The sequence below is a fragment of the Dendrobates tinctorius genome, unplaced genomic scaffold (assembly GCF_039654945.1).
Source record: "Dendrobates tinctorius isolate UK_male_01 unplaced genomic scaffold, ASM3965494v1 ptg000016l, whole genome shotgun sequence".
Lineage (NCBI taxonomy): Eukaryota > Metazoa > Chordata > Amphibia > Anura > Dendrobatidae > Dendrobates > Dendrobates tinctorius.
The window spans coordinates 4,819,752-4,844,864 of record NW_027361684.1 but is presented as its reverse complement, the minus strand read 5'-3'; the positions used below and the strand labels follow the sequence as shown (position 1 = coordinate 4,844,864).

Sequence of the window (25,113 nt, the reverse complement as noted above, 5' to 3'; positions counted from 1 at the left end):
GAACCTGCTTTCTGACATGCATCATTTTCAAGAGTGTACACCTACAGAAAGCACACACTTAGACGCAGTCTGCTACGTCTGACTGTCCACCTCCTGTAGGCGTACACTCCAAAAAATGATGCATTACAATCACCATTACAGTCTATGGCCCAGTCAGACAATACATCCGATCCCCATTTTGCTGTGCGTGGGTTTGGACATATGTCCCGATGGTGCCACTAAACGCAAAGTGAAAGCATCCTAAGGAACCCCAGAGCTAGTCATGAAGAAAATAAGGTATGACATAAAGTCCCTGTCTCCTCCGTCCCACCACAGCTCTGCCCATTTTGGTAGAACTGGGCAAAACTGGCATGAAAACGACAAAAGTTGCAAAATTTTTGCACAATTTCACGTTGTGCAAAATTTTGCAACTTTTCAAAGGGGATTTAGGAGTCCTAATTGCTTTAATGGATTGGAGCCTTTGTGTAAAGGACACTGTGTAAAGTAATAATAATTTTGTTATTTTAAAGCATTAACTACCTTGGTTCTAATTTTGTCCGATCCTGGAAATCTTCTTTAAAGCAAATCAGGATGTAATGTTTCCGGAGTCCACATATGTATAGCCTGTAATGTATACTAAGGTAAACTGCATTTGTGGTATCATCACTAATGGCTTAATTCATTGTCACAAAATCCATGATCTTTTTGGCCGTGAGTCTTATCACTTGGTAAGAAGTATGACCCCTGTCCAATATGAGCCTGAGGATGGATGTTTGATAGGGTAAGCACATACAAAGTCAAAGCAGCATACAGTATAATGAATATCATTCAGTCGTTGTTTTCTTCCTTCCAGAGAGCAAGAACTATATTGGAACTTGAAAAGAGAATTACGATTTTTTTTAAGGATATCTTTAAACTTGGTGAAAAGTACAAATGCTCTGAAAATGACATCAGATTATGTTTAAGGTAATAGAAAGATGGAAATTTAATTTTAATGGCGATCTGTCAGATTTCCTGACATGACTGTTTCAGTACAAAATGTTAATAAAATAACAGTTCTAGAGAATCTTTTATTTATTTATATTATTGTGTCATTCTTCTGATATCCTTAATAGAACTGTATAAATAAATGAATGTCACCAGTTGGGGCGTCACCACACCATCTCACACTGTCCAATCAGCTCCAACTTTGCTAGTGGCTGTGAGAGGCCATAACTCTTTGGTAAGAAGAATTATAGAACCCTGCTGCTAATTCATTCAGAAGTTTCTAGTAGGAACAACAGAGGCCTGGCACAATGCAGTTACAAGAAAAGACAGCCCAGAATTACTATTTTATGGGAACTACAATTACTTACTTTGACCCCTTCACGACGCGGCCAGTTTCCGTTGTTTTGCGTTTTCATTTTTTCCTCATCTTCTTCCCGGAGCCATAACTTTTTTTTATTTTTCTGTCTACATAAACATATCAGGACACTATTCATTTTATCACAAAGAAACACAATTCTGACAGTGTTTCTTGGGAATTGTTTTGTACATTTTGTGGTATAAAATGACCTTGAAATATGATTCACCTTTATTATTTTAGTTGTGAAAAAAACAGAAGTCTAAAAAAAAATTGGGGGTTGTGTGGCCATTTTCCGCCACCTGTGAAGTTTTCATTTTTCGGTCCATGGAGCTGTTTTTTCTCAGGTGACATTAACAAACTTAAATTTTATCGGGATTTTATGTGATATACCAACAAAAAGTAGCAAGTATTTGTGAAGTGTAAAAACAATGATACATATTTTTTTTTAATTATTTTAAAAATATAAATCTGAAAAGTGTGACGTGCATTTGGGTTCAACCCCGCGTAACTCAATACTTTGTAGGACCTACTTTCACTGCAATTACTGCTGCAGATCTTTTACGGTATGTCTCTACCAGCTTTGCACATCTACAAGTTGAAATTTCTTCTTTGTAAACTAGCTCTAGCTCAATGTGATTGGATGGAGGCATCTGTAAACAGCAATTTTCAAGATTCTCAATGGGATTTAGATCTGGACTGTCACCGGGCATTCACACACATAAATATGCTTTGATCTAACCATTCCATTGTAGCTCTGGCAATATATTTAGTCTTGTTTTCCTGTTGGAAGGTGAACAATGCCCCTTTCTTATGTCTCTTGCAGCCTCTAACAAGGAATTCCTCTAGGATTTCCCTGTATTTAGCTCAGTCTATTTTCTCATCAACTCTGACCAGCTTCCCTGTACTTGAAGAATTTCATCCCCACAGAATGATGCAGCCACCACCATGTTTGACGTTGGGGATGATGTTTTCAGAGTGATGTGCAGTGTTAGCTGTCTGCCACACATAGCGTTTTGCGTTTAGGTCAAAACATTCTACTTTGGTCTCATCTGACCAGAGCACCTTCTTCCACATGCTATGTCCCCTACATGGCATTTTGAAAACTGCAAATGAGACTTCTTATGGCTTGCTTTCAAAAATGTCTTCTTGCCATTCTTACACAAAGGCCAGATTTGTGGTGTATACTGTACAGCTAAGGCCGGGATCACACATGCGAGAAACTCGGACGAGTCTTGCATGTTAATACCCGTAACTGCCGCCGGCACTCGGTAGCGGAGCGAGCGGCTGCATGTATTGCTATGTGGCCGCACGCTCTGCTCCTGAATGCCTGCGGTAGTGACGGGTATTAACATGCAAGACTCGTCTGTTTCCTGCGTGTGTGATCCCAGACTAATAGTTGTCCTGTGGACAGTATCTCCAACCCGAGCTGAGGATCTCTACAGCTCCTCCAGAGTGACCATAGGCCTCTTGGCTTCTTCTCTAATTAGTACTCTGCTTCCTTGGGATGTCAGTTTAGATGGACAGTGATGTTTTGGTAGGTTTACAGTTATGTCATACCCATTACACTTTTGCATGATGGATTGAACAGTGCTCCATAAGGTGTTATGAGCTTAGGCTATTTTTTATAACCTATCCCTGCTTTACTCTTCTCCACAACTTTATACCTAACCTGTCTGGTGTGTTCCTTGGTTTTCATGGTGCTATTTGATCCATAATGTTTGCAAACAAACCTCTGAGGTCTTCACAGAATAGCCGTGGTTACACAAAGGTGAAATGAAGTCATGAACTATGTGACTTCTGGAGGCAATTGGTCACTCAGGATTTGATTTAGGGGTATCAGATTACAGGGAGCTGAATACAAATGCATGTCACAATTTTCAGATTTATTTTTTTAAATAAATAGAAAACTGTATTGTATTTCATTTACACTTCACAAACACTTGTTACTTTGTGTTGGTGTATAACATAAAATCCCAATAAAATAAATTTAAGTTTGTGGGTGTAACGCGAAACGATGTGGAAAATTTCACGAGGAATGAATACTTTTTGAAGGCAATATAAATATATATGCAGAGGTTTTAAGTACATGCAGAAAAATTGATCAAAGTAAGAATGCTTTAAAAATAGAAGTGTAAGGCCACGTTCACAAGTTGAGTATTTGATCAGTACTTTACATCAGTATTTGTAAGCCAAAACCAGAAGTAGAACAATCAGAGGAAAACTATAATAGAAACATGTCACCACTTCTACATTTCTCACCCACTACTGGTTTTGTCTTACAAATACTGTTGTGAAATACTGACCAAATACTGAATGTGTGAACGTGACCTTAATAGTTTATTTTTATCAGTTAACAAATTGCAAGATAAATGAATAAAAGACAATTCTAAATCTAATCAATATTTGGAGTGACTGCACCTTTGTCTTCAAAATGGCATCAATTCTTCTAGGTACACTTGACACGGCTTCTTTGACACTTTGGAGAAATGGCCGTATTACCAGTTCTATGAACAAATCAATGTATCTACAAATTGTTAGTTTACCTGGAACGAAGACTAGAGGGCTATCATAAAATGTTCCATCCCACACCATAATCCTAGGAGTAGGACTTGTGTGATGTTGCGTTTTGAAGGCCTATATAGTCTGGTCAGATTTTAAGAACAGAACGTAGTGATCCATTCTGTACTTGAAGTGATATTGAATTTCACATAAGAAACTTAAGGGTTCAAACATTGTCCACTGGGCTACAAGCACCACACTGGGCTACGAGCCATATGACCAATCCAGTCATATCAAAGAGATTTTACCACTATCATGAAGTACAATATGCCACGAGAAAACAGTCTCAGAATCACTGGGATCCATTAAAGTGTTCCAGAGTTTTTACATCATAAAGTGACAGTGGTCAGAATTGTAAAATTTGGCGTGGTCATTAAGGTCAAAATTGACTCGGTCACTAAGGTGTTAGTTAATACTGAATAAAACTAGATGTTTTGAAAATGATGTTTCCTTTTTTCATCATTTGCGGATCATTAACATGTCTATTTATCTTTTGATTTTCATAAACCTATGACTTTTTTTGGGGGGGTTGCAATAGTAAAGTTGAGAAATGTGCACGTATATACATATATATAAATAATGTGTCTTTTCATTAACAGAATTAACAAAGTTAAATGGACTGAATGGCATAGTCAAGTCACACGTGTATCTGAAGATAATGGACTCTCACAATCAAATGGTTTGTTTCACTCTTTGCGGTATTGCAGCAACTAAAGTTACCAAAGTTATTGTTCAAACTGGTTCATTAAAAAAATGATAAAATATAAGTAATGGGAATATTTTACTGAAGTCAGTCATTTTCAGACTAAAGCCAAACTAAACTAATCGAATTTCAGTCACGTAACAGCTGCTAATTTGACTGATGATGATGTCTTCGATATGTATCAGAAAATGGGGCATAAGATTTCTATTGGGCAAAGGCAAATTTCCTATGAAAAGAGGCATCGTGTCATACGTCATCTATGGCTGCTATGTAACAACTCATTTTACCGAATGAAAAGGCATAAAATGTAACTTTTACATTTTTCTTCATGAAATCATTTCTCCTTTATTCAGCGATATTGTGCTACAGTGGAAATACAAGTATCAGAATATGAAAGAATGATATCAAAGCCAAGTGCCACAAGTTCCCAGAATATAATAATAAACCTGTCTGATTTACATAACTAATGACTTCCTCTGAGTGCGGTAAATGATTTCTACTCCCGTCTTTAATTCGCTGTTTCCAACACGAGGGTCAAGATGTTATAGAAGTTAAGACTGGAGTTCTCGACATTAAAAGGGTTGTCCCTATTATATGAAAGCTTTCGTGCTTCATCCCTATTGTGCTTTATTCAGAATTCACTTCTCTTACGGCTTTATTCACACATCAGTATTTGGATGCCAAAATCAGAAGTGTCTCCAAAACACAGAACAAGTGTCAATGTTTGAATTATATTTTTTTTTATGTGTTCCAATTCTGGTTTTGGCATACGACTAATGAAAAAAACTGACATGTAAATAAGCCCAAAAGCAGACCGTAGGCTTTTTTTTTATTTCACCGCCGGAGTGGTATTTGGGTCTCCCTCCCACGGCTGTGGGGTTGTCGGTACCGGGCCGGTCTCTCAGATGGGAATGTCACAGCAGCGGTGACCCGGTCCGTGGCCCTGGGCGCCCATGTAAAAGGGGTGTTGAGTTGGGAATAAAGTTTATAAGTGATTTGTGGTGTTCGGCAATGAAGATGTTAAGCCGACGCTGCAGACTGATCCTCTGGGACAGATGGTGTGGTGCAGCAATGATGGTGTAGCCCTCCACAGGCAGGGCTGTAGTCCCAGGGCAGTGTAGCTGAATGTTTAGGAAGAGGGTGCAGTGTTTGGCACAGCGATGTAGCAGTGTTGAAGATGTTGCAGGTAGGAGGCAAGGACACAACAGAGTGCAGTTTCTTTACCTTTACTTGGCAAACGCAGTCCAGGGTCCTGGTTACAGATGGCACAGGAGCAGGCTAGCCTGGAAGCAACTCGGAGATCTCTCTATCAGATGGGTTGTGTAGTCTTCTTCCTAGCGCTGGCTTGAGGTACATGCAGTACGTGTTACACTGAAGTTCCTCCTTCTTATCTTCTCTGAGCACTACCTCGTATGGCAGACAGCTGTAGCCCTCTATCTCTCTTGGCTCACCCGTTGCTGTTGTGCCTCCGAGTCTTAGGTGGGAATAGAGCATTTACAGCTTCCTATTCCTCTGGTTTCTGTTGCAGGACCTTCAGTATCCATACAAACCGTGGAGACCAGGCTCCAGATCATGCGCTATCACTGGGAGGGAGCTCTCTATCCTCAGCTCAACCTCCAGCTTCTCTCCACATGTTTACACACGTGGCCCTCCTCACACTAACAACCCAATTTCCCTTCCTGGCCCTCAGAGAGCACTCCTCCCCCAATTCTGGTTCAGAGCTCCCTCTGCTGGCCTGGAGTGGGAACTGTGTTGCATGAAAATGGTTAACTGCTAGAGAGGCCCTTCATTGCTCCCAAGCCTGATATCACCCTCCCTGGAGGAAGGCAATGCCACTGTGGCGACCATACCCCTGGGGGTGCCACATATCACTAATGCATGTTCCCTGCCTTACCAGCCGCCATCTTCTGCTGTTCCCAGCGCCGCTCTGGTCCTAACTTCTGACTGACCAGAACTCAGAGGTAACGGTCATAAGCTCTCAGTGTAAGTGTATGAGAGTCTCATTGTGGCCTCATTCTGACTCTCATAGACTTACATTGAGAAGTGACCTCTGATACGATCCGGCAAGTCACGACCAGCAGAAGACAACCGAAGCACGGATGAGAACAGAAGATGATGGAGGCTGATCAGTACGATACTAGGGGCAGGGAACATACTGTACATTAGTGATACTACTGCGGCAGTGAAATAAAAAAAAGTTGGAGTGACGCTTTAATCCCTACATTCTCTCAATGTGTTTCACCATCCCTATCTTCTCATCTCATAATTCTGCAAGAAAATGTCTAGGCAGCAAGATGACATAAGTACAACGGCCTCCACTGCTTACCAGTCATTAGAAAGACTGCTGAGTGGTGGAGGTTGTTCTATCCATATCATGCCGCTCACTAGCCTTAGGGTATATTCACAGTTGTTCACAGAGAAATCTGCATGTATTCTACCCTATACCCATGTGAAAAATGCCTACAAAATGCATCTCATTCATATACATATAGCGTATTTTCCGGCGTATAAGACGACCTTTTAACCCCTGAAAATCTTCTTAAAAGTCGGGGGTCGTCTTATATGGCGGGTCCAGACCAATCATCATGTGGTGAGGGGAGTGGTTCCGATGACGAAGGGAAGGGGCGGCTCACAGGGAAGGTGTAAGTGAAGTTATCCCCCTTTTACCTCAGTGGTGACAGCGGTGCTACCTGCAAGTCTCTGTGCTGGGGGGGCGGCGGCTCCTCTTTCAGCAGTGTGGTGGCTCTGTGCTGGGGGTCGGCGACGGCTCCTCTTTCAGCAGCGTGGCGGCTCTGTGCTGGGGGTCGGCGACGGCTCCTCTTTCAGCAGTGTGGTGGCTCTGTGCTGGGGGTCGGCGATGGCTCCTCTTTGTGCAGCGTGGGGGCTCTGTGCTGGGGGTCGGTGACGGCTCCTCTTTGTGCAGCGTGGGGGCTCTGTGCTGGGGGGTGGCTCTTTGTTCAGCGTCGGGGCTCCATCAGCATTTCCTCAAAGCCCAGAGGCCCCGGCAACTCTATTGCTGCAATGCGGTGGCCTCCAGGAAAATGGCCGCTGGAGCCCACACATGCTCAGATTCAGATCTCATCTCCCGAGACTAGCATGTTTAAGTAGAAGACTAATCAAGGAAAGTGAACACAGATCATTGCAGCACAGACCCAGCACAACCAATACACAAAGTAACATATCAGACAGGAACAGAGTGGAGATCGTGACACAAACGGTGCTTTACTCACCCTGGACAAACTGTGCTTTACTCACCTGGACAATATGTGCTTTACTCACCCTGGTCAGGTCCAGTTATGGATATGTGACTCTTCCAGTGTCTGCAGCGCTGACATCACTCTGACAGCACTGCAGCCAATCAGTGAGCTCAGCGACTCGGAGTGGCTTGTGCTGTCAACGTGGGCAGATCCCTGAGTTCAGGTATTGGCTGCAGCGCTGTCATAGTTGCTGAGTAAAGCACAGCATATTTTTTTTAAAAACAAACTGCACTGGCAAACAAGAGATGTTCAAAACTGAAAAACAACTTTAAAAGTAATTAGATTGTTTTATTGTTGGGTTTTGTTGGTTTAAAGTAATATCACTTTTTCTCTTTTTTTTACAAGATGAAGAATCTGTCCGCTCCAGTATACCGGCCATTGATGAAAATGATATATCTACACGAAAAGAAGAAACTTCAATTCTGTTTGAACATGAAGATGCATACCTGGAGACAGTTTTAAGGTTGAAAGAAGACAAAAGTCCATCAAGTTCAACCTTTAACCTAACCTGTTGACCAGTGGAAGACATAAACCCTATGGAGCAGATGCTAATAACCCCACATTAGTGGAAAAATTCCTTCCGACTCCACATATGGCAATCAGACTAGTTCCGTAGATCAGGGTCCCATCACAGACTCTTGTGCCCATAACCTGTAACATTAGATTAACCAGTTACTGTCCCCTGATATATTTGTACATTGCAATAAGATCTCCCCGAGCCTTCACTTTACCACCCAGGATACGGCTGTAGAGCAGGCTCATCACATCACCGTGCAAAAAGATCAGAATCATCATCACAGAAATTTTTCAAATGCATTTCAGTTTATATTTTAGTCGCTTGTAATAAAGGGCTTAGAATTCATGGCTGATATTACCTGTCTACGATGGGTGAACAGTGATCACACACACGGAGAATAGAGGATGATTGTGGGGAACACTGCTGTAGGCGCCATAACTGATGGAGAGCGCCAAGTGTCAACAGGATCCTGTCACCTGATGCGTACTGCCCAGACCACAGGCCGCACCACGCAGAGCTGACTGCAGGATGGCAGACGGTGGACTGTGCTCTGAAATGCTCTGGGGCTAGGAGAGAATATACTAGAGATCCGGCGCTGCTGCTGCAGGTCATTGATGGGATTCCCATCAATGACCCCCATACAGCGCTTACCACAGATACCCCCACACAGCTCTTACCACAGAGACCCCCATACAGCACTCTCCACAGAGACCCCAATACTGCTCCTACCAGAGACCCCCATACAGTGCCTACGACAGATACCCCCACACAACGCTTATCACAGAGACCCCCATACAGCACTCCCCACAGAGACCCCCATACAGCGCTTACCACAGAGACCCCCACACAGCGCTTACCACAGAGACCCCCATGCAGCACTCTCCACAGAGACCCCCATACAGCACTCCTCAGAGACCCCTGTACAGCTCCTACCAGAGACCCAAATACAGCGCTTACCACAGAGACCCCCACACAGCGCTTACCACAGAGACCCCCCATACAGCGCTTACCAGAGACCCCCACACAGCGCTTACCACAGAGACCCCCACACAGCGCTTACCACAGAGACCCCCACACAGCGCTTACCACAGAGACCCCCCATACAGCGCTTACCAGAGACCCCCACACAGCGCTTACCACAGAGACCCCCACACAGCGCTTACCACAGAGACCCCCACACAGCGCTTACCACAGAGACCCCCATACAGCGCCCAACACAAGCAGAACTGATATTTTTACCGCAAAACTAAAGTATTATCTTGGAAAATTGGTAATTGTTTGTGCTTTATATTATGGGTTTATTAATATCACAAGTCACCAACCAATTCTGTATAACGGATGCTATAATGCACCACGTATAAGTACGACCCCGGTACAACGCTGTAGTCCCGCGCAGGCGTCCAAAGGGGGCGGAGCCTCTGTCCTCAGCGGGCAGTTATGCGCCCCGCCCTCTCCAGCTCTGTGCAACGCGCGCGGCCTTGGCGGGAAGAAGACGGGAGGGAACGCGTCACGCGGTGAAGATGAAGAGAAGCCTCCCCCCAGGTGGGCGCGTGTGACGTGGGCGGGGAGCACAATAACGCGGGGCGGCCCGGTAGTGTCAGTAACTCCCCGTGTGACCCGTGATATATGCAGCTCATGATGGTGGGAAGTGTCCTCCTCATATACCTCATTGTTCTCCTGCCGTCATTTGCGGATCCGCGGGTTTCGGAGAAGTATTTTTTTTTTTTTTTAGTTTCAATTGCCTCCATGAGTGGATGTGATCAAGTGTGTGATGAAATAGGGGGGAAAAAAATCCATTAAGTTTTGACTTTTGTTTTTTTGCCGGTGGTAACTGTGTGGTAAAAATCACCTGGTGACAGGACCTCCAGGAGAGGACATGATGGGGAGGCCAGACTGGTGACAGAGCCTCCAGGAAAGGACATGATGGGGAGGCCAGACTGGTGACAGGACCTCCAGGAGAGGACATGATGGGGAGGCCAGACTGGTGACAGAGCCTCCAGGAGAGGACATGATGGGGAGGCCAGACTGGTGACAGAGCCTCCAGGAGAGGACATGATGGGGAGGCCAGACTGGTGACAGAGCCTCCAGGAGAGGACATGATGGGGAGGCCAGACTGGTGACAGAGCCTCCAGGAGAGGACATGATGGGGAGGCCAGACTGGTGACAGAGCCTCCAGGAGAGGACATGATGGGGAGGCCAGACTGGTGACAGGACCTCCAGGAGAGGACATGATGGGGAGGCCAGACTGGTGACAGAGCCTCCAGGAGAGGACATGATGGGGAGGCCAGACTGATGACAGGATCTCCAGGAGAGGACATGATGGGGAGGCCAGACTGGTGACAGGACCTCCAGGAGAGGACATGATGGGGAGGCCAGACTGGTGACAGGACCTCCAGGAGAGGACATGATGGGGAGGCCAGACTGGTGACAGGGCCTCCAGGAGAGGACATGATGGGGAGGCCAGACTGGTGACAGAGCCTCCAGGAGAGGACATGATGGGGAGGCCAGACTGATGACAGGATCTCCAGGAGAGGACATGATGGGGAGGCCAGACTGGTGACAGGACCTCCAGGAGAGGACATGATGGGGAGGCCAGACTGGTGACAGGACCTCCAGGAGAGGACATGATGGGGAGGCCAGACTGGTGACAGAGCCTCCAGGAGAGGACATGATGGGGAGGCCAGACTGGTGACAGAGCCTCCAGGAAAGGACATGATGGGGAGGCCAGACTGGTGACAGGACCTCCAGGAGAGGACATGATGGGGAGGCCAGACTGGTGACAGAGCCTCCAGGAGAGGACATGATGGGGAGGCCAGACTGGTGACAGAGCCTCCAGGAGAGGACATGATGGGGAGGCCAGACTGGTGACAGAGCCTCCGGGAGAGGACATGATGGGGAGGCCAGACTGGTGACAGAGCCTCCGGGAGAGGACATGATGGGGAGGCCAGACTGGTGACAGGACCCCCAGGAGAGGACATGATGGGGAGGCCAGACTGGTGACAGGACCTCCAGGAGAGGACATGATGGGGAGGCCAGACTGGTGACAGGACCTCCAGGAGAGGACATGATGGGGAGGCCAGACTGGTGACAGGACCTCCAGGAGAGGACATGATGGGGAGGCCAGACTGGTGACAGGACCTCCAGGAGAGGACATGATGGGGAGGCCAGACTGGTGACAGGACCTCCAGGAGAGGACATGATGGGGAGGCCAGACTGGTGACAGAGCCTCCAGGAGAGGACATGATGGGGAGGCCAGACTGGTGACAGAGCCTCCAGGAGAGGACATGATGGGGAGGCCAGACTGGTGACAGAGCCTCCAGGAGAGGACATGATGGGGAGGCCAGACTGGTGACAGGACCCCCAGGAGAGGACATGATGGGGAGGCCAGACTGGTGACAGAGCCTCCAGGAGAGGACATGATGGGGAGGCCAGACTGGTGACAGAGCCTCCAGGAGAGGACATGATGGGGAGGCCAGACTGATGACAGGATCTCCAGGAGAGGACATGATGGGGAGGCCAGACTGGTGACAGGACCTCCAGGAGAGGACATGATGCGGAGGCCAGACTGGTGACAGAGCCTCCAGGAGAGGACATGATGGGGAGGCCAGACTGGTGACAGAGCCTCCAGGAGAGGACATGATGGGGAGGCCAGACTGATGACAGGATCTCCAGGAGAGGACATGATGGGGAGGCCAGACTGGTGACAGGACCTCCAGGAGAGGACATGATGGGGAGGCCAGACTGGTGACAGGACCTCCAGGAGAGGACATGATGGGGAGGCCAGACTGGAGACAGAGCCTCCAGGAGAGGACATGATGGGGAGGCCAGACTGATGACAGGATCTCCAGGAGAGGACATGATGGGGAGGCCAGACTGGTGACAGAACCTCCAGGAGAGGACATGATGGGGAGGCCAGACTGGTGACAGGACCTCCAGGGGAGGACATGATGGGGAGGCCAGAATGGTGACAGGACCCCCAGGAGAGGACATGATGGGGAGGCCAGACTGGTGACAGGACCTCCAGGAGAGGACATGATGGGGAGGCCAGACTAGTGACAGGACCTCCAGGAGAGGACATGATGGGGAGGCCAGACTGGTGACAGGACCCCCAGGAGAGGACATGATGGGGAGGCCAGACTGGTGACAGGACCTCCAGGAGAGGACATGATGGGGAGGCCAGACTGGTGACAGGACCTCCAGGAGAGGACATGATGGGGAGGCCAGACTGGTGACAGAGCCTCCAGGAGAGGACATGATGGGGAGGCCAGACTGGTGACAGCCTCCAGGAGAGGACATGATGGGGAGGCCAGACTGGTGACAGAGCCTCCAGGAGAGGACATGATGGGGAGGCCAGACTGGTGACAGGACCCCCAGGAGAGGACATGATGGGGAGGCCAGACTGGTGACAGGACCTCCAGGAGAGGACATGATGGGGAGGCCAGACTGGTGACAGAGCCTCCAGGAGAGGACATGATGGGGAGGCCAGACTGATGACAGGATCTCCAGGAGAGGACATGATGGGGAGGCCAGACTGGTGACAGGACCTCCAGGAGAGGACATGATGGGGAGGCCAGACTGGTGACAGGACCTCCAGGAGAGGACATGATGGGGAGGCCAGACTGGTGACAGGGCCTCCAGGAGAGGACATGATGGGGAGGCCAGACTGGTGACAGAGCCTCCAGGAGAGGACATGATGGGGAGGCCAGACTGATGACAGGATCTCCAGGAGAGGACATGATGGGGAGGCCAGACTGGTGACAGGACCTCCAGGAGAGGACATGATGGGGAGGCCAGACTGGTGACAGGACCTCCAGGAGAGGACATGATGGGGAGGCCAGACTGGTGACAGAGCCTCCAGGAGAGGACATGATGGGGAAGCCAGACTGATGACAGGATCTCCAGGAGAGGACATGATGGGGAGGCCAGACTGGTGACAGAACCTCCAGGAGAGGACATGATGGGGAGGCCAGACTGGTGACAGGACCTCCAGGGGAGGACATGATGGGGAGGCCAGACTGGTGACAGGACCTCCAGGAGAGGACATGATGGGGAGGCCAGACTGGTGACAGAGCCTCCAGGAGAGGACATGATGGGGAGGCCAGACTGATGACAGGATCTCCAGGAGAGGACATGATGGGGAGGCCAGACTGGTGACAGGACCTCCAGGAGAGGACATGATGGGGAGGCCAGACTGGTGACAGGACCTCCAGGAGAGGACATGATGGGGAGGCCAGACTGGTGACAGGACCTCCAGGAGAGGACATGATGGGGAGGCCAGACTGATGACAGGACCTCCAGGAGAGGACATGATGGGGAGGCCAGACTGGTGACAGAACCTCCAGGAGAGGACATGATGGGGAGGCCAGACTGGTGACAGGACCTCCAGGAGAGGACATGATGGGGAGGCCAGACTGGTGACAGGACCTCCAGGAGAGGACATGATGGGGAGGCCAGACTGGTGACAGGGCCTCCAGGAGAGGACATGATGGGGAGGCCAGACTGGTGACAGAGCCTCCAGGAGAGGACATGATGGGGAGGCCAGACTGATGACAGGATCTCCAGGAGAGGACATGATGGGGAGGCCAGACTGGTGACAGGACCTCCAGGAGAGGACATGATGGGGAGGCCAGACTGGTGACAGGACCTCCAGGAGAGGACATGATGGGGAGGCCAGACTGGTGACAGAGCCTCCAGGAGAGGACATGATGGGGAGGCCAGACTGATGACAGGATCTCCAGGAGAGGACATGATGGGGAGGCCAGACTGGTGACAGAACCTCCAGGAGAGGACATGATGGGGAGGCCAGACTGGTGACAGGACCTCCAGGGGAGGACATGATGGGGAGGCCAGACTGGTGACAGGACCCCCAGGAGAGGACATGATGGGGAGGCCAGACTGGTGACAGGACCTCCAGGAGAGGACATGATGGGGAGGCCAGACTGGTGACAGGACCTCCAGGAGAGGACATGATGGGGAGGCCAGACTGGTGACAGGACCCCCAGGAGAGGACATGATGGGGAGGCCAGACTGGTGACAGGACCTCCAGGAGAGGACATGATGGGGAGGCCAGACTGGTGACAGGACCTCCAGGAGAGGACATGATGGGGAGGCCAGGCTGGTGACAGGACCTCCAGGAGAGGACATGATGGGGAGGCCAGACTGGTGACAGAGCCTCCAGGAGAGGACATGATGGGGAGGCCAGACTGGTGACAGCCTCCAGGAGAGGACATGATGGGGAGGCCAGACTGGTGACAGAGCCTCCAGGAGAGGACATGATGGGGAGGCCAGACTGGTGACAGGACCCCCAGGAGAGGACATGATGGGGAGGCCAGACTGGTGACAGGACCTCCAGGAGAGGACATGATGGGGAGGCCAGACTGGTGACAGAGCCTCCAGGAGAGGACATGATGGGGAGGCCAGACTGATGACAGGATCTCCAGGAGAGGACATGATGGGGAGGCCAGACTGGTGACAGGACCTCCAGGAGAGGACATGATGGGGAGGCCAGACTGGTGACAGGACCTCCAGGAGAGGACATGATGGGGAGGCCAGACTGGTGACAGGGCCTCCAGGAGAGGACATGATGGGGAGGCCAGACTGGTGACAGAGCCTCCAGGAGAGGACATGATGGGGAGGCCAGACTGATGACAGGATCTCCAGGAGAGGACATGATGGGGAGGCCAGACTGGTGACAGGACCTCCAGGAGAGGACATGATGGGGAGGCCAGACTGGTGACAGGACCTCCAGGAGAGGACATGATGGGGAGGCCAGACTGGTGACAGAGCCTCCAGGAGAGGACATGATGGGGAAGCCAGACTGATGACAGGATCTCCAGGAGAGGACATGATGGGGAGGCCAGACTGGTGACAGAACCTCCAGGAGAGGACATGATGGGGAGGCCAGACTGGTGACAGGACCTCCAGGGGAGGACATGATGGGGAGGCCAGACTGGTGACAGGACCTCCAGGAGAGGACATGATGGGGAGGCCAGACTGGTGACAGAGCCTCCAGGAGAGGACATGATGGGGAGGCCAGACTGATGACAGGATCTCCAGGAGAGGACATGATGGGGAGGCCAGACTGGTGACAGGACCTCCAGGAGAGGACATGATGGGGAGGCCAGACTGGTGACAGGACCTCCAGGAGAGGACATGATGGGGAGGCCAGACTGGTGACAGGACCTCCAGGAGAGGACATGATGGGGAGGCCAGACTGATGACAGGACCTCCAGGAGAGGACATGATGGGGAGGCCAGACTGGTGACAGAACCTCCAGGAGAGGACATGATGGGGAGGCCAGACTGGTGACAGGACCTCCAGGAGAGGACATGATGGGGAGGCCAGACTGGTGACAGGACCTCCAGGAGAGGACATGATGGGGAGGCCAGACTGGTGACACCACCTCCAGGAGAGGACATGATGGGGAGGCCAGACTGATGACAGGACCTCCAGGAGAGGACATGATGGGGAGGCCAGACTGGTGACAGAACCTCCAGGAGAGGACATGATGGGGAGGCCAGACTGGTGACAGGACCTCCAGGGGAGGACATGATGGGGAGGCCAGACTGGTGACAGGACCTCCAGGAGAGGACATGATGGGGAGGCCAGACTGGTGACAGGACCTCCAGGAGAGGACATGATGGGGAGGCCAGACTGGTGACACCACCTCCAGGAGAGGACATGATGGGGAGGCCAGACTGGTGACACCACCTACAGGAGAGGACATGATGGGGAGGCCAGACTGGTGACCGGACCTCCAGGAGAGGACATGATGGGGTGGCCAGACTGGTGACAGGACCTCCAGGAGAGGACGTGATGGGGAGGCCAGACTGGTGACAGGACCTCCAGGAGAGGACATGATGGGGAGGCCAGACTGGTGACACCAGCTACAGGAGAGGACATGATGGGGTGGCCAGACTGGTGACAGGACCTCCAGGAGAGGACATGATGGGGAGGCCAGACTGGTGACAGGACCTCCAGGAGAGGACATGATGGGGTGGCCAGACTGGTGACAGGACCTCCAGGAGAGGACATGATGGGGTGGCCAGACTGGTGACACCACCTCCAGGAGAGGACATGATGGGGTGGCCAGACTGGTGACAGGACCTCCAGGAGAGGACATGATGGGTAGGCCAGACTGGTGACGGGACCTCCAGGACAGGACATGATGGGGTGGCCAGACTGGTGACGGGACCTCCAGGAGAGGACATGATGGGGTGGCCAGACTGGTGATAGGACCTCCAGGAGAGGACATGATGGGTAAGCCAGACTGGTGACGGGACCTCCAGGAGAGGACATGATGGGGAGGCCAGACTGGTGACAGGACCTTCAGGAGAGGACATGATGGGGAGGCCAGACTGGTGACAGGACCGCCAGGAGAGGACATGATGGGGTGGCCAGACTGGTGACACCACCTCCAGGAGAGGACATGATGGGGTGGCCAGACTGGTGACACCACCTCCAGGAGAGGACATGATGGGTAGGCCAGACTGGTGACAGGACCTCCAGGAGAGGACATGATGGGGTGGCCAGACTGGTGACAGGACCTCCAGGAGAGGACATGATGGGGTGGCCAGACTGGTGACACCACCTCCAGGAGAGGACATGATGGGGTGGCCAGACTGGTGACAGGACCTCCAGGAGAGGACATGATGGGTAGGCCAGACTGGTGACGGGACCTCCAGGAGAGGACATGATGGGGTGGCCAGACTGGTGACAGGACCTCCAGGAGAGGACATGATGGGGAGGCCAGACTGGTGACAGGACCTCCAGGAGAGGACATAATGGGGAGGCCAGACTGGTGACACCACCTCCAGGAGAGGACATGATGGGGAGGCCAGACTGGTGACACCACCTCCAGGAGAGGACATGATGGGGAGGCCAGACTGGTGACACCACCTCCAGGAGAGGACATGATGGGGTGGCCAGACTGGTGACAGGACCTCCAGGGGAGGACATGATGGGGAGGCCAGACTGGTGACAGGACCTCCAGGAGAGGAAATGATGGGGAGGCCAGACTGGTGACAGGACCTCCAGGAGAGGACATGATGGGGAGGCCAGACTGGTGACAGGACCTCCAGGAGAGGACATGATGGGGAGGCCAGACTGGTGACAGGACCTCCAGGAGAGGACATGATGGGGAGGCCAGACTGGTGACAGGACCTCCAGGAGAGGACATGATGGGGAGGCCAGACTGGTGACACCACCTCCAGGAGAGGACATGATGGGGTGGCCAGACTGGTGACAGGACCTCCAGGAGAGGACATGATGGGGAGGCCAGACTGGTGACAGGAACTCCAGGAGAGGACATGATGGGGAGGCCAGACTGTTGACAGGACCTCCAGGAGAGGAAATGATGGGGAGGCCAGACTGGTGACAGGACCTCCAGGAGAGGACATGATGGGAAGGCCAGACTGGTGACAGGACCTCCAGAAGAGGACATGATGGGGAGGCCAGACTGGTGACAGGACCTCCAGGAGAGGACATGATGGGGAGGCCAGACTGGTGACAGGACCTCCAGGAGAGGACATGATGGGGAGGCCAGACTGGTGACAGGACCTCCAGGAGAGGACATGATGGGGAGGCCAGACTGGTGACACCACCTCCAGGAGATGACATGATGTGGTGGCCAGACTGGTGACAGGACCTCCAGGAGAGGACATGATGGGGAGGCCAGACTGGTGACAGGACCTCCAGGAGAGGACATGATGGGGAGGCCAGACTGGTGACAGAGCCTCCAGGAGAGGACATGATGGGGAGGCCAGACTGATGACAGGATCTCCAGGAGAGGACATGATGGGGAGGCCAGACTGGTGACAGGACCTCCAGGAGAGGACATGATGGGGAGGCCAGACTGGTGACAGGACCTCCAGGAGAGGTCATGATGGGGAGGTCAGACTGGTGACACCACCTCCAGGAAAAGACATGATGGGGAGGCCAGACTGGTGACAGGACCTCCAGGAGAGGACATGATGGGGAGGCCAGACTGGTGACAGGACCTCCAGGAGAGGACATGATGGGGTGGCCAGACTGGTGACAGGACCTCCAGGAGAGGACATGATGGGGAGGCCAGACTGGTGACAGGACCTCCAGGAGAGGACATGATGGGGAGGCCAGACTGGTGACAGAGCCTCCAGGAGAGGACATGATGGGGAGGCCAGACTGGTGATAGGACCTCCAGGAGAGGACATGATGGGTAGGCCAGACTGGTGACGGGACCTCCAGGAGAGGACATGATGGGGAGGCCAGACTGGTGACAGGACCTCCAGGAGAGGTCATGATGGGGAGGTCAGACTGGTGACACCACCTCCAGGAGAAGACATGATGGGGAGGCCAGACTGGTGACAGGACCTCCAGGAGAGGACATGATGGGGAGGCCAGACTGGTGACAGCACCTCCAGGAGAGGACATGATGGGGTGGCCAGACTGGTGACAGGACCTCCAGGAGAGGACATGATGGGCTGGCCAGACTGGTGATAGGACCTCCAGGAGAGGACATGATGGGGTGGCCAGACTGGTGATAGGACCTCCAGGAGAGGACATGATGGGGAGGCCAGACTGGTGACCGGACCTCCAGGAGAGGACATGATGGGGTGGCCAGACTGGTGACAGGACCTCCAGGAGAGGACATGATGGGGAGGCCAGACTGGTGACAGGACCTCCAGGAGAGGACATGATGGGGAGGCCAGACTGGTGACACCACCTCCAGGAGAGGACATGATGGGGTGGCCAGACTGGTGACAGGACCTCCAGGAGAGGACATGATGGGTAGGCCAGACTGGTGACGGGACCTCCAGGAGAGGACATGATGGGGAAGCCAGACTGGTGACCGGACCTCCAGGAGAGGACATGATGGGGTGGCCAGACTGGTGACAGGACCTCCAGGAGAGGACATGATGAGGAGGCCAGACTGGTGACAGGACCTCCAGGAGAGGACATGATGGGGAGGCCAGACTGGTGACACCACCTCCAGGAGAGGACATGATGGGGTGGCCAGACTGGTGACAGGACCTCCAGGAGAGGACATGATGGGTAGGCCAGACTGGTGACGGGACCTCCAGGAGAGGACATGATGGGGTGGCCAGACTGGTGACAGGACCTCCAGGAGAGGTCATGATGGGGAGGTCAGACTGGTGACACCACCTCCAGGAGAAGACATGATGGGGAGGCCAGACTGGTGACAGGACCTCCAGGAGAGGACATGATGGGGAGGCCAGACTGGTGACAGGACCTCCAGGAGAGGACATGATGGGGTGGCCAGACTGGTGACGGGACCTCCAGGAGAGGACATGATGGGGTGGCCAGACTGGTGATAGGACCTCCAGGAGAGGACATGATGGGTAGGCCAGACTGGTGACGGGACCTCCAGGAGAGGACATGATGGGGAGGCCAGACTGGTGACAGGACCTTCAGGAGAGGACATGATGGGGAGGCCAGACTGGTGACAGGACCTCCAGGAGAGGACATGATGGGGAGGCCAGACTGGTGACACCACCTCCAGGAGAGGACATGATGGGGTGGCCAGACTGGTGACACCACCTCCAGGAGAGGACATGATGGGTTGGCCAGACTGGTGACAGGACCTCCAGGAGAGGACATGATGGGGTGGCCAGACTGGTGACAGGACCTCCAGGAGAGGACATGATGGGGTGGCCAGACTGGTGACACCACCTCCAGCAGAGGACATGATGGGGTGGCCAGACTGGTGACAGGACCTCCAGGAGAGGACATGATGGGTAGGCCAGACTGGTGACGGGACCTCCAGGAGAGGACATGATGGGGTGGCCAGACTGGTGACAGGACCTCCAGGACAGGAAATGATGGGGAGGCCAGACTGGTGACAGGACCTCCAGGAGAGGACATGATGGGGAGGCCAGACTGGTGACAGGACCTCCAGGAGAGGACATGATGGGGAGGCCAGACTGGTGACAGGACCTCCAGGAGAGGACATGATGGGGAGACCAGACTGGTGACAGGACCTCCAGGAGAGGACATGATGGGGAGGCCAGACTGGTGACAGGACCTCCAGGAGAGGACATGATGGGGAGGCCAGACTGGTGACACCACCTCCAGGAGAGGACATGATGGGGAGGCCAGACTGGTGACACCACCTCCAGGAGATGACATGATGTGGTGGCCAGACTGGTGACAGGACCTCCAGGAGAGGACATGATGGGGAGGCCAGACTGGTGACAGGACCTCCAGGAGAGGACATGATGGGGAGGCCAGACTGGTGACAGAGCCTCCAGGAGAGGACATGATGGGGAGGCCAGACTGATGACAGGATCTCCAGGAGAGGACATGATGGGGAGGCCAGACTGGTGACAGGACCTCCAGGAGAGGACATGATGGGGAGGCCAGACTGGTGACAGGACCTCCAGGAGAGGTCATGATGGGGAGGTCAGACTGGTGACACCACCTCCAGGAAAAGACATGATGGGGAGGCCAGACTGGTGACAGGACCTCCAGGAGAGGACATGATGGGGAGGCCAGACTGGTGACAGGACCTCCAGGAGAGGACATGATGGGGTGGCCAGACTGGTGACAGGACCTCCAGGAGAGGACATGATGGGGAGGCCAGACTGGTGACAGGACCTCCAGGAGAGGACATGATGGGGAGGCCAGACTGGTGACAGAGCCTCCAGGAGAGGACATGATGGGGAGGCCAGACTGGTGATAGGACCTCCAGGAGAGGACATGATGGGTAGGCCAGACTGGTGACGGGACCTCCAGGAGAGGACATGATGGGGAGGCCAGACTGGTGACAGGACCTCCAGGAGAGGTCATGATGGGGAGGTCAGACTGGTGACACCACCTCCAGGAGAAGACATGATGGGGAGGCCAGACTGGTGACAGGACCTCCAGGAGAGGACATGATGGGGAGGCCAGACTGGTGACAGCACCTCCAGGAGAGGACATGATGGGGTGGCCAGACTGGTGACAGGACCTCCAGGAGAGGACATGATGGGCTGGCCAGACTGGTGATAGGACCTCCAGGAGAGGACATGATGGGGTGGCCAGACTGGTGATAGGACCTCCAGGAGAGGACATGATGGGGAGGCCAGACTGGTGACCGGACCTCCAGGAGAGGACATGATGGGGTGGCCAGACTGGTGACAGGACCTCCAGGAGAGGACATGATGGGGAGGCCAGACTGGTGACAGGACCTCCAGGAGAGGACATGATGGGGAGGCCAGACTGGTGACACCACCTCCAGGAGAGGACATGATGGGGTGGCCAGACTGGTGACAGGACCTCCAGGAGAGGACATGATGGGTAGGCCAGACTGGTGACGGGACCTCCAGGAGAGGACATGATGGGGAGGCCAGACTGGTGACCGGACCTCCAGGAGAGGACATGATGGGGTGGCCAGACTGGTGACAGGACCTCCAGGAGAGGACATGATGAGGAGGCCAGACTGGTGACAGGACCTCCAGGAGAGGACATGATGGGGAGGCCAGACTGGTGACACCAACTCCAGGAGAGGACATGATGGGGTGGCCAGACTGGTGACAGGACCTCCAGGAGAGGACATGATGGGTAGGCCAGACTGGTGACGGGACCTCCAGGAGAGGACATGATGGGGTGGCCAGACTGGTGACAGGACCTCCAGGAGAGGTCATGATGGGGAGGTCAGACTGGTGACACCACCTCCAGTAGAAGACATGATGGGGAGGCCAGACTGGTGACAGGACCTCCAGGAGAGGACATGATGGGGAGGCCAGACTGGTGACAGGACCTCCAGGAGAGGACATGATGGGGTGGCCAGACTGGTGACGGGACCTCCAGGAGAGGACGTGATGGGGTGGCCAGACTGGTGATAGGACCTCCAGGAGAGGACATGATGGGTAGGCCAGACTGGTGACGGGACCTCCAGGAGAGGACATGATGGGGAGGCCAGACTGGTGACAGGACCTTCAGGAGAGGACATGATGGGGAGGCCAGACTGGTGACAGGACCTCCAGGAGAGGACATGATGGGGAGGCCAGACTGGTGACACCACCTCCAGGAGAGGACATGATGGGGTGGCCAGACTGGTGACACCACCTCCAGGAGAGGACATGATGGGTTGGCCAGACTGGTGACAGGACCTCCAGGAGAGGACATGATGGGGTGGCCAGACTGGTGACAGGACCTCCAGGAGAGGACATGATGGGGTGGCCAGACTGGTGACACCACCTCCAGCAGAGGACATGATGGGGTGGCCAGACTGGTGACAGGACCTCCAGGAGAGGACATGATGGGTAGGCCAGACTGGTGACGGGACCTCCAGGAGAGGACATGATGGGGTGGCCAGACTGGTGACAGGACCTCCAGGACAGGAAATGATGGGGAGGCCAGACTGGTGACAGGACCTCCAGGAGAGGACATGATGGGGAGGCCAGACTGGTGACAGGACCTCCAGGAGAGGACATGATGGGGAGGCCAGACTGGTGACAGGACCTCCAGGAGAGCACATGATGGGGAGACCAGACTGGTGACAGGACCTCCAGGAGAGGACATGATGGGGAGGCCAGACTGGTGACAGGACCTCCAGGAGAGGACATGATGGGGAGGCCAGACTGGTGACACCACCTCCAGGAGAGGACATGATGGGGAGGCCAGACTGGTGACACCACCTCCAGGAGAGGACATGATGGGGTGGCCAGACTGGTGACAGGACCTCCAGGGGAGGACATGATGGGGAGGCCAGACTGGTGACAGGACCTCCAGGAGAGGAAATGATGGGGAGGCCAGACTGGTGACAGGACCTCCAGGAGAGGACATGATGGGGAGGCCAGACTGGTGACAGGACCTCCAGGAGAGGACATGATGGGGAGGCCAGACTGGTGACAGGACCTCCAGGAGAGGACATGATGGGGAGGCCAGACTGGTGACACCACCTCCAGGAGAGGACATGATGGGGTGGCCAGACTGGTGACAGGACCTCCAGGAGAGGACATGATGGGGAGGCCAGACTGGTGACAGGAACTCCAGGAGAGGACATGATGGGGAGGCCAGACTGGTGACAGGACCTCCAGGAGAGGAAATGATGGGGAGGCCAGACTGGTGACAGGACCTCCAGGAGAGGACATGATGGGAAGGCCAGACTGGTGACAGGACCTCCAGAAGAGGACATGATGGGGAGGCCAGACTGGTGACAGGACCTCCAGGAGAGGACATGATGGGGAGGCCAGACTGGTGACAGGACCTCCAGGAGAGGACATGATGGGGAGGCCAGACTGGTGACAGGACCTCCAGGAGAGGACATGATGGGGAGGCCAGACTGGTGACACCACCTCCAGGAGATGACATGATGGGGTGGCCAGACTGGTGACAGGACCTCCAGGAGAGGACATGATGGGGAGGCCAGACTGGTGACAGGACCTCCAGGAGAGGACATGATGGGGAGGCCAGACTGGTGACAGAGCCTCCAGGAGAGGACATGATGGGGAGGCCAGACTGGTGACAGGATCTCCAGGAGAGGACATGATGGGGAGGCCAGACTGGTGACAGGACCTCCAGGAGAGGACAGGATGGGGAGGCCAGACTGGTGACAGGACCTCCAGGAGAGGACATGATGGGGAGGCCAGACTGGTGACAGGACCTCCAGGAGAGGACATGATGGGGAGGCCAGACTGGTGACAGGACCTCCAGGAGAGGACATGATGGGGAGGCCAGACTGGTGACGCCACCTCCAGGAGAGGACATGATGGGGTGGCCAGACTGGTGACAGGACCTCCAGGAGAGGACATGATGGGGAGGCCAGACTGGTGACAGGACCTCCATGAGAGGACATGATGGGGTGGCCAGACTGGTGACACCACCTCCAGGAGAGGACATGATGGGGTGGCCAGACTGGTGACAGGACCTCCAGGAGAGGACATGATGGGGAGGCCAGACTGGTGACAGGACCTCCAGGAGAGGACATGATGGGGAGGCCAGATTGGTGACACCACCTCCAGGAGAGGACATGATGGGGTGGCCAGACTGGTGACAGGACCTCCAGGAGAGGACATGATGGGGAGGCAGACTGACAGGACCTCCAGGAGAGGACATGATGGGGTGGCCAGACTGGTGACAGGACCTCCAGGAGAGGACATGATGGGGTGGACAGACTGGTGACACCATCTCCAGGAGAGGACATGATGGGGTGGCCAGACTGGTGACAGGACCTCCAGGAGAGGACATGATGGGGTGTCCAGACTGGTGATAGGACCTCCAGGAGAGGACATGATGGGTAGGCCAGACTGGTGACGGGACCTCCAGGAGAGGACATGATGGGGAGGCCAGACTGGTGACAGGACCTCCAGGAGAGGACATGATGGGGAGGTCAGACTGGTGACACCACCTCCAGGAGAGGGCATGATGGGGAGGCCAGACTGGTGACAGGACCTCCAGGAGAGGACATGATGGGGTGGCCAGACTGGTGTCACCACCTCCAGGAGAGGACATGATGGGGTGGCCAGACTGGTGACAGGACCTCCAGGAGAGGACATGATGGGGAGGCCAGACTGGTGACAGGACCTCCAGGAGAGGACATGATGGGTAGGCCAGACTGGTGACGAGACCTCCAGGAGAGGACATGAAGGACATGATGGGGTGGCCAGACTGGTGACAGGACCTCCAGGAGAGGGCATGATGGGGTGGCCAGACTGGTGACCGGATCTCCAGGAGAGGACATGATGGGGAGGCCAGACTGGTGACGGGACCTCCAGGAGAGGACATGATGGGGAGGCCAGACTGGTGACAGGACCTCCAGGAGAGGACATGA

The 25,113-nt window shown here is 53.8% G+C and overlaps 2 protein-coding genes across 3 annotated transcripts in view; both read left to right on the top strand.

Moving 5' to 3' along the window:
* LOC141079181 (transient receptor potential cation channel subfamily V member 3-like) overlaps nt 1-8,705 on the top strand; it is a 134,190-nt gene extending 125,485 nt beyond the window's left edge. For both annotated transcript variants that reach the window (XM_073565286.1, XM_073565282.1), the window contains exons 14-16: nt 833-945; nt 4,483-4,562; nt 8,189-8,705. In XM_073565286.1, coding sequence (XP_073421387.1) covers nt 833-945; nt 4,483-4,562; nt 8,189-8,358 — 363 coding nt within the window. In that variant the 3' untranslated portion in view covers nt 8,359-8,705. The remainder of the gene's footprint in view (nt 1-832; nt 946-4,482; nt 4,563-8,188) is intronic.
* A 1,059-nt stretch (nt 8,706-9,764) lies between these two features.
* The window catches only part of SPATA22 (spermatogenesis associated 22), a 41,643-nt gene continuing 26,294 nt past the window's right edge, over nt 9,765-25,113 (top strand). Inside the window, exon 1 of the mRNA XM_073565288.1 lies at nt 9,765-9,902. Coding sequence (XP_073421389.1) covers nt 9,881-9,902 — 22 coding nt within the window. The 5' untranslated portion in view covers nt 9,765-9,880. The remainder of the gene's footprint in view (nt 9,903-25,113) is intronic.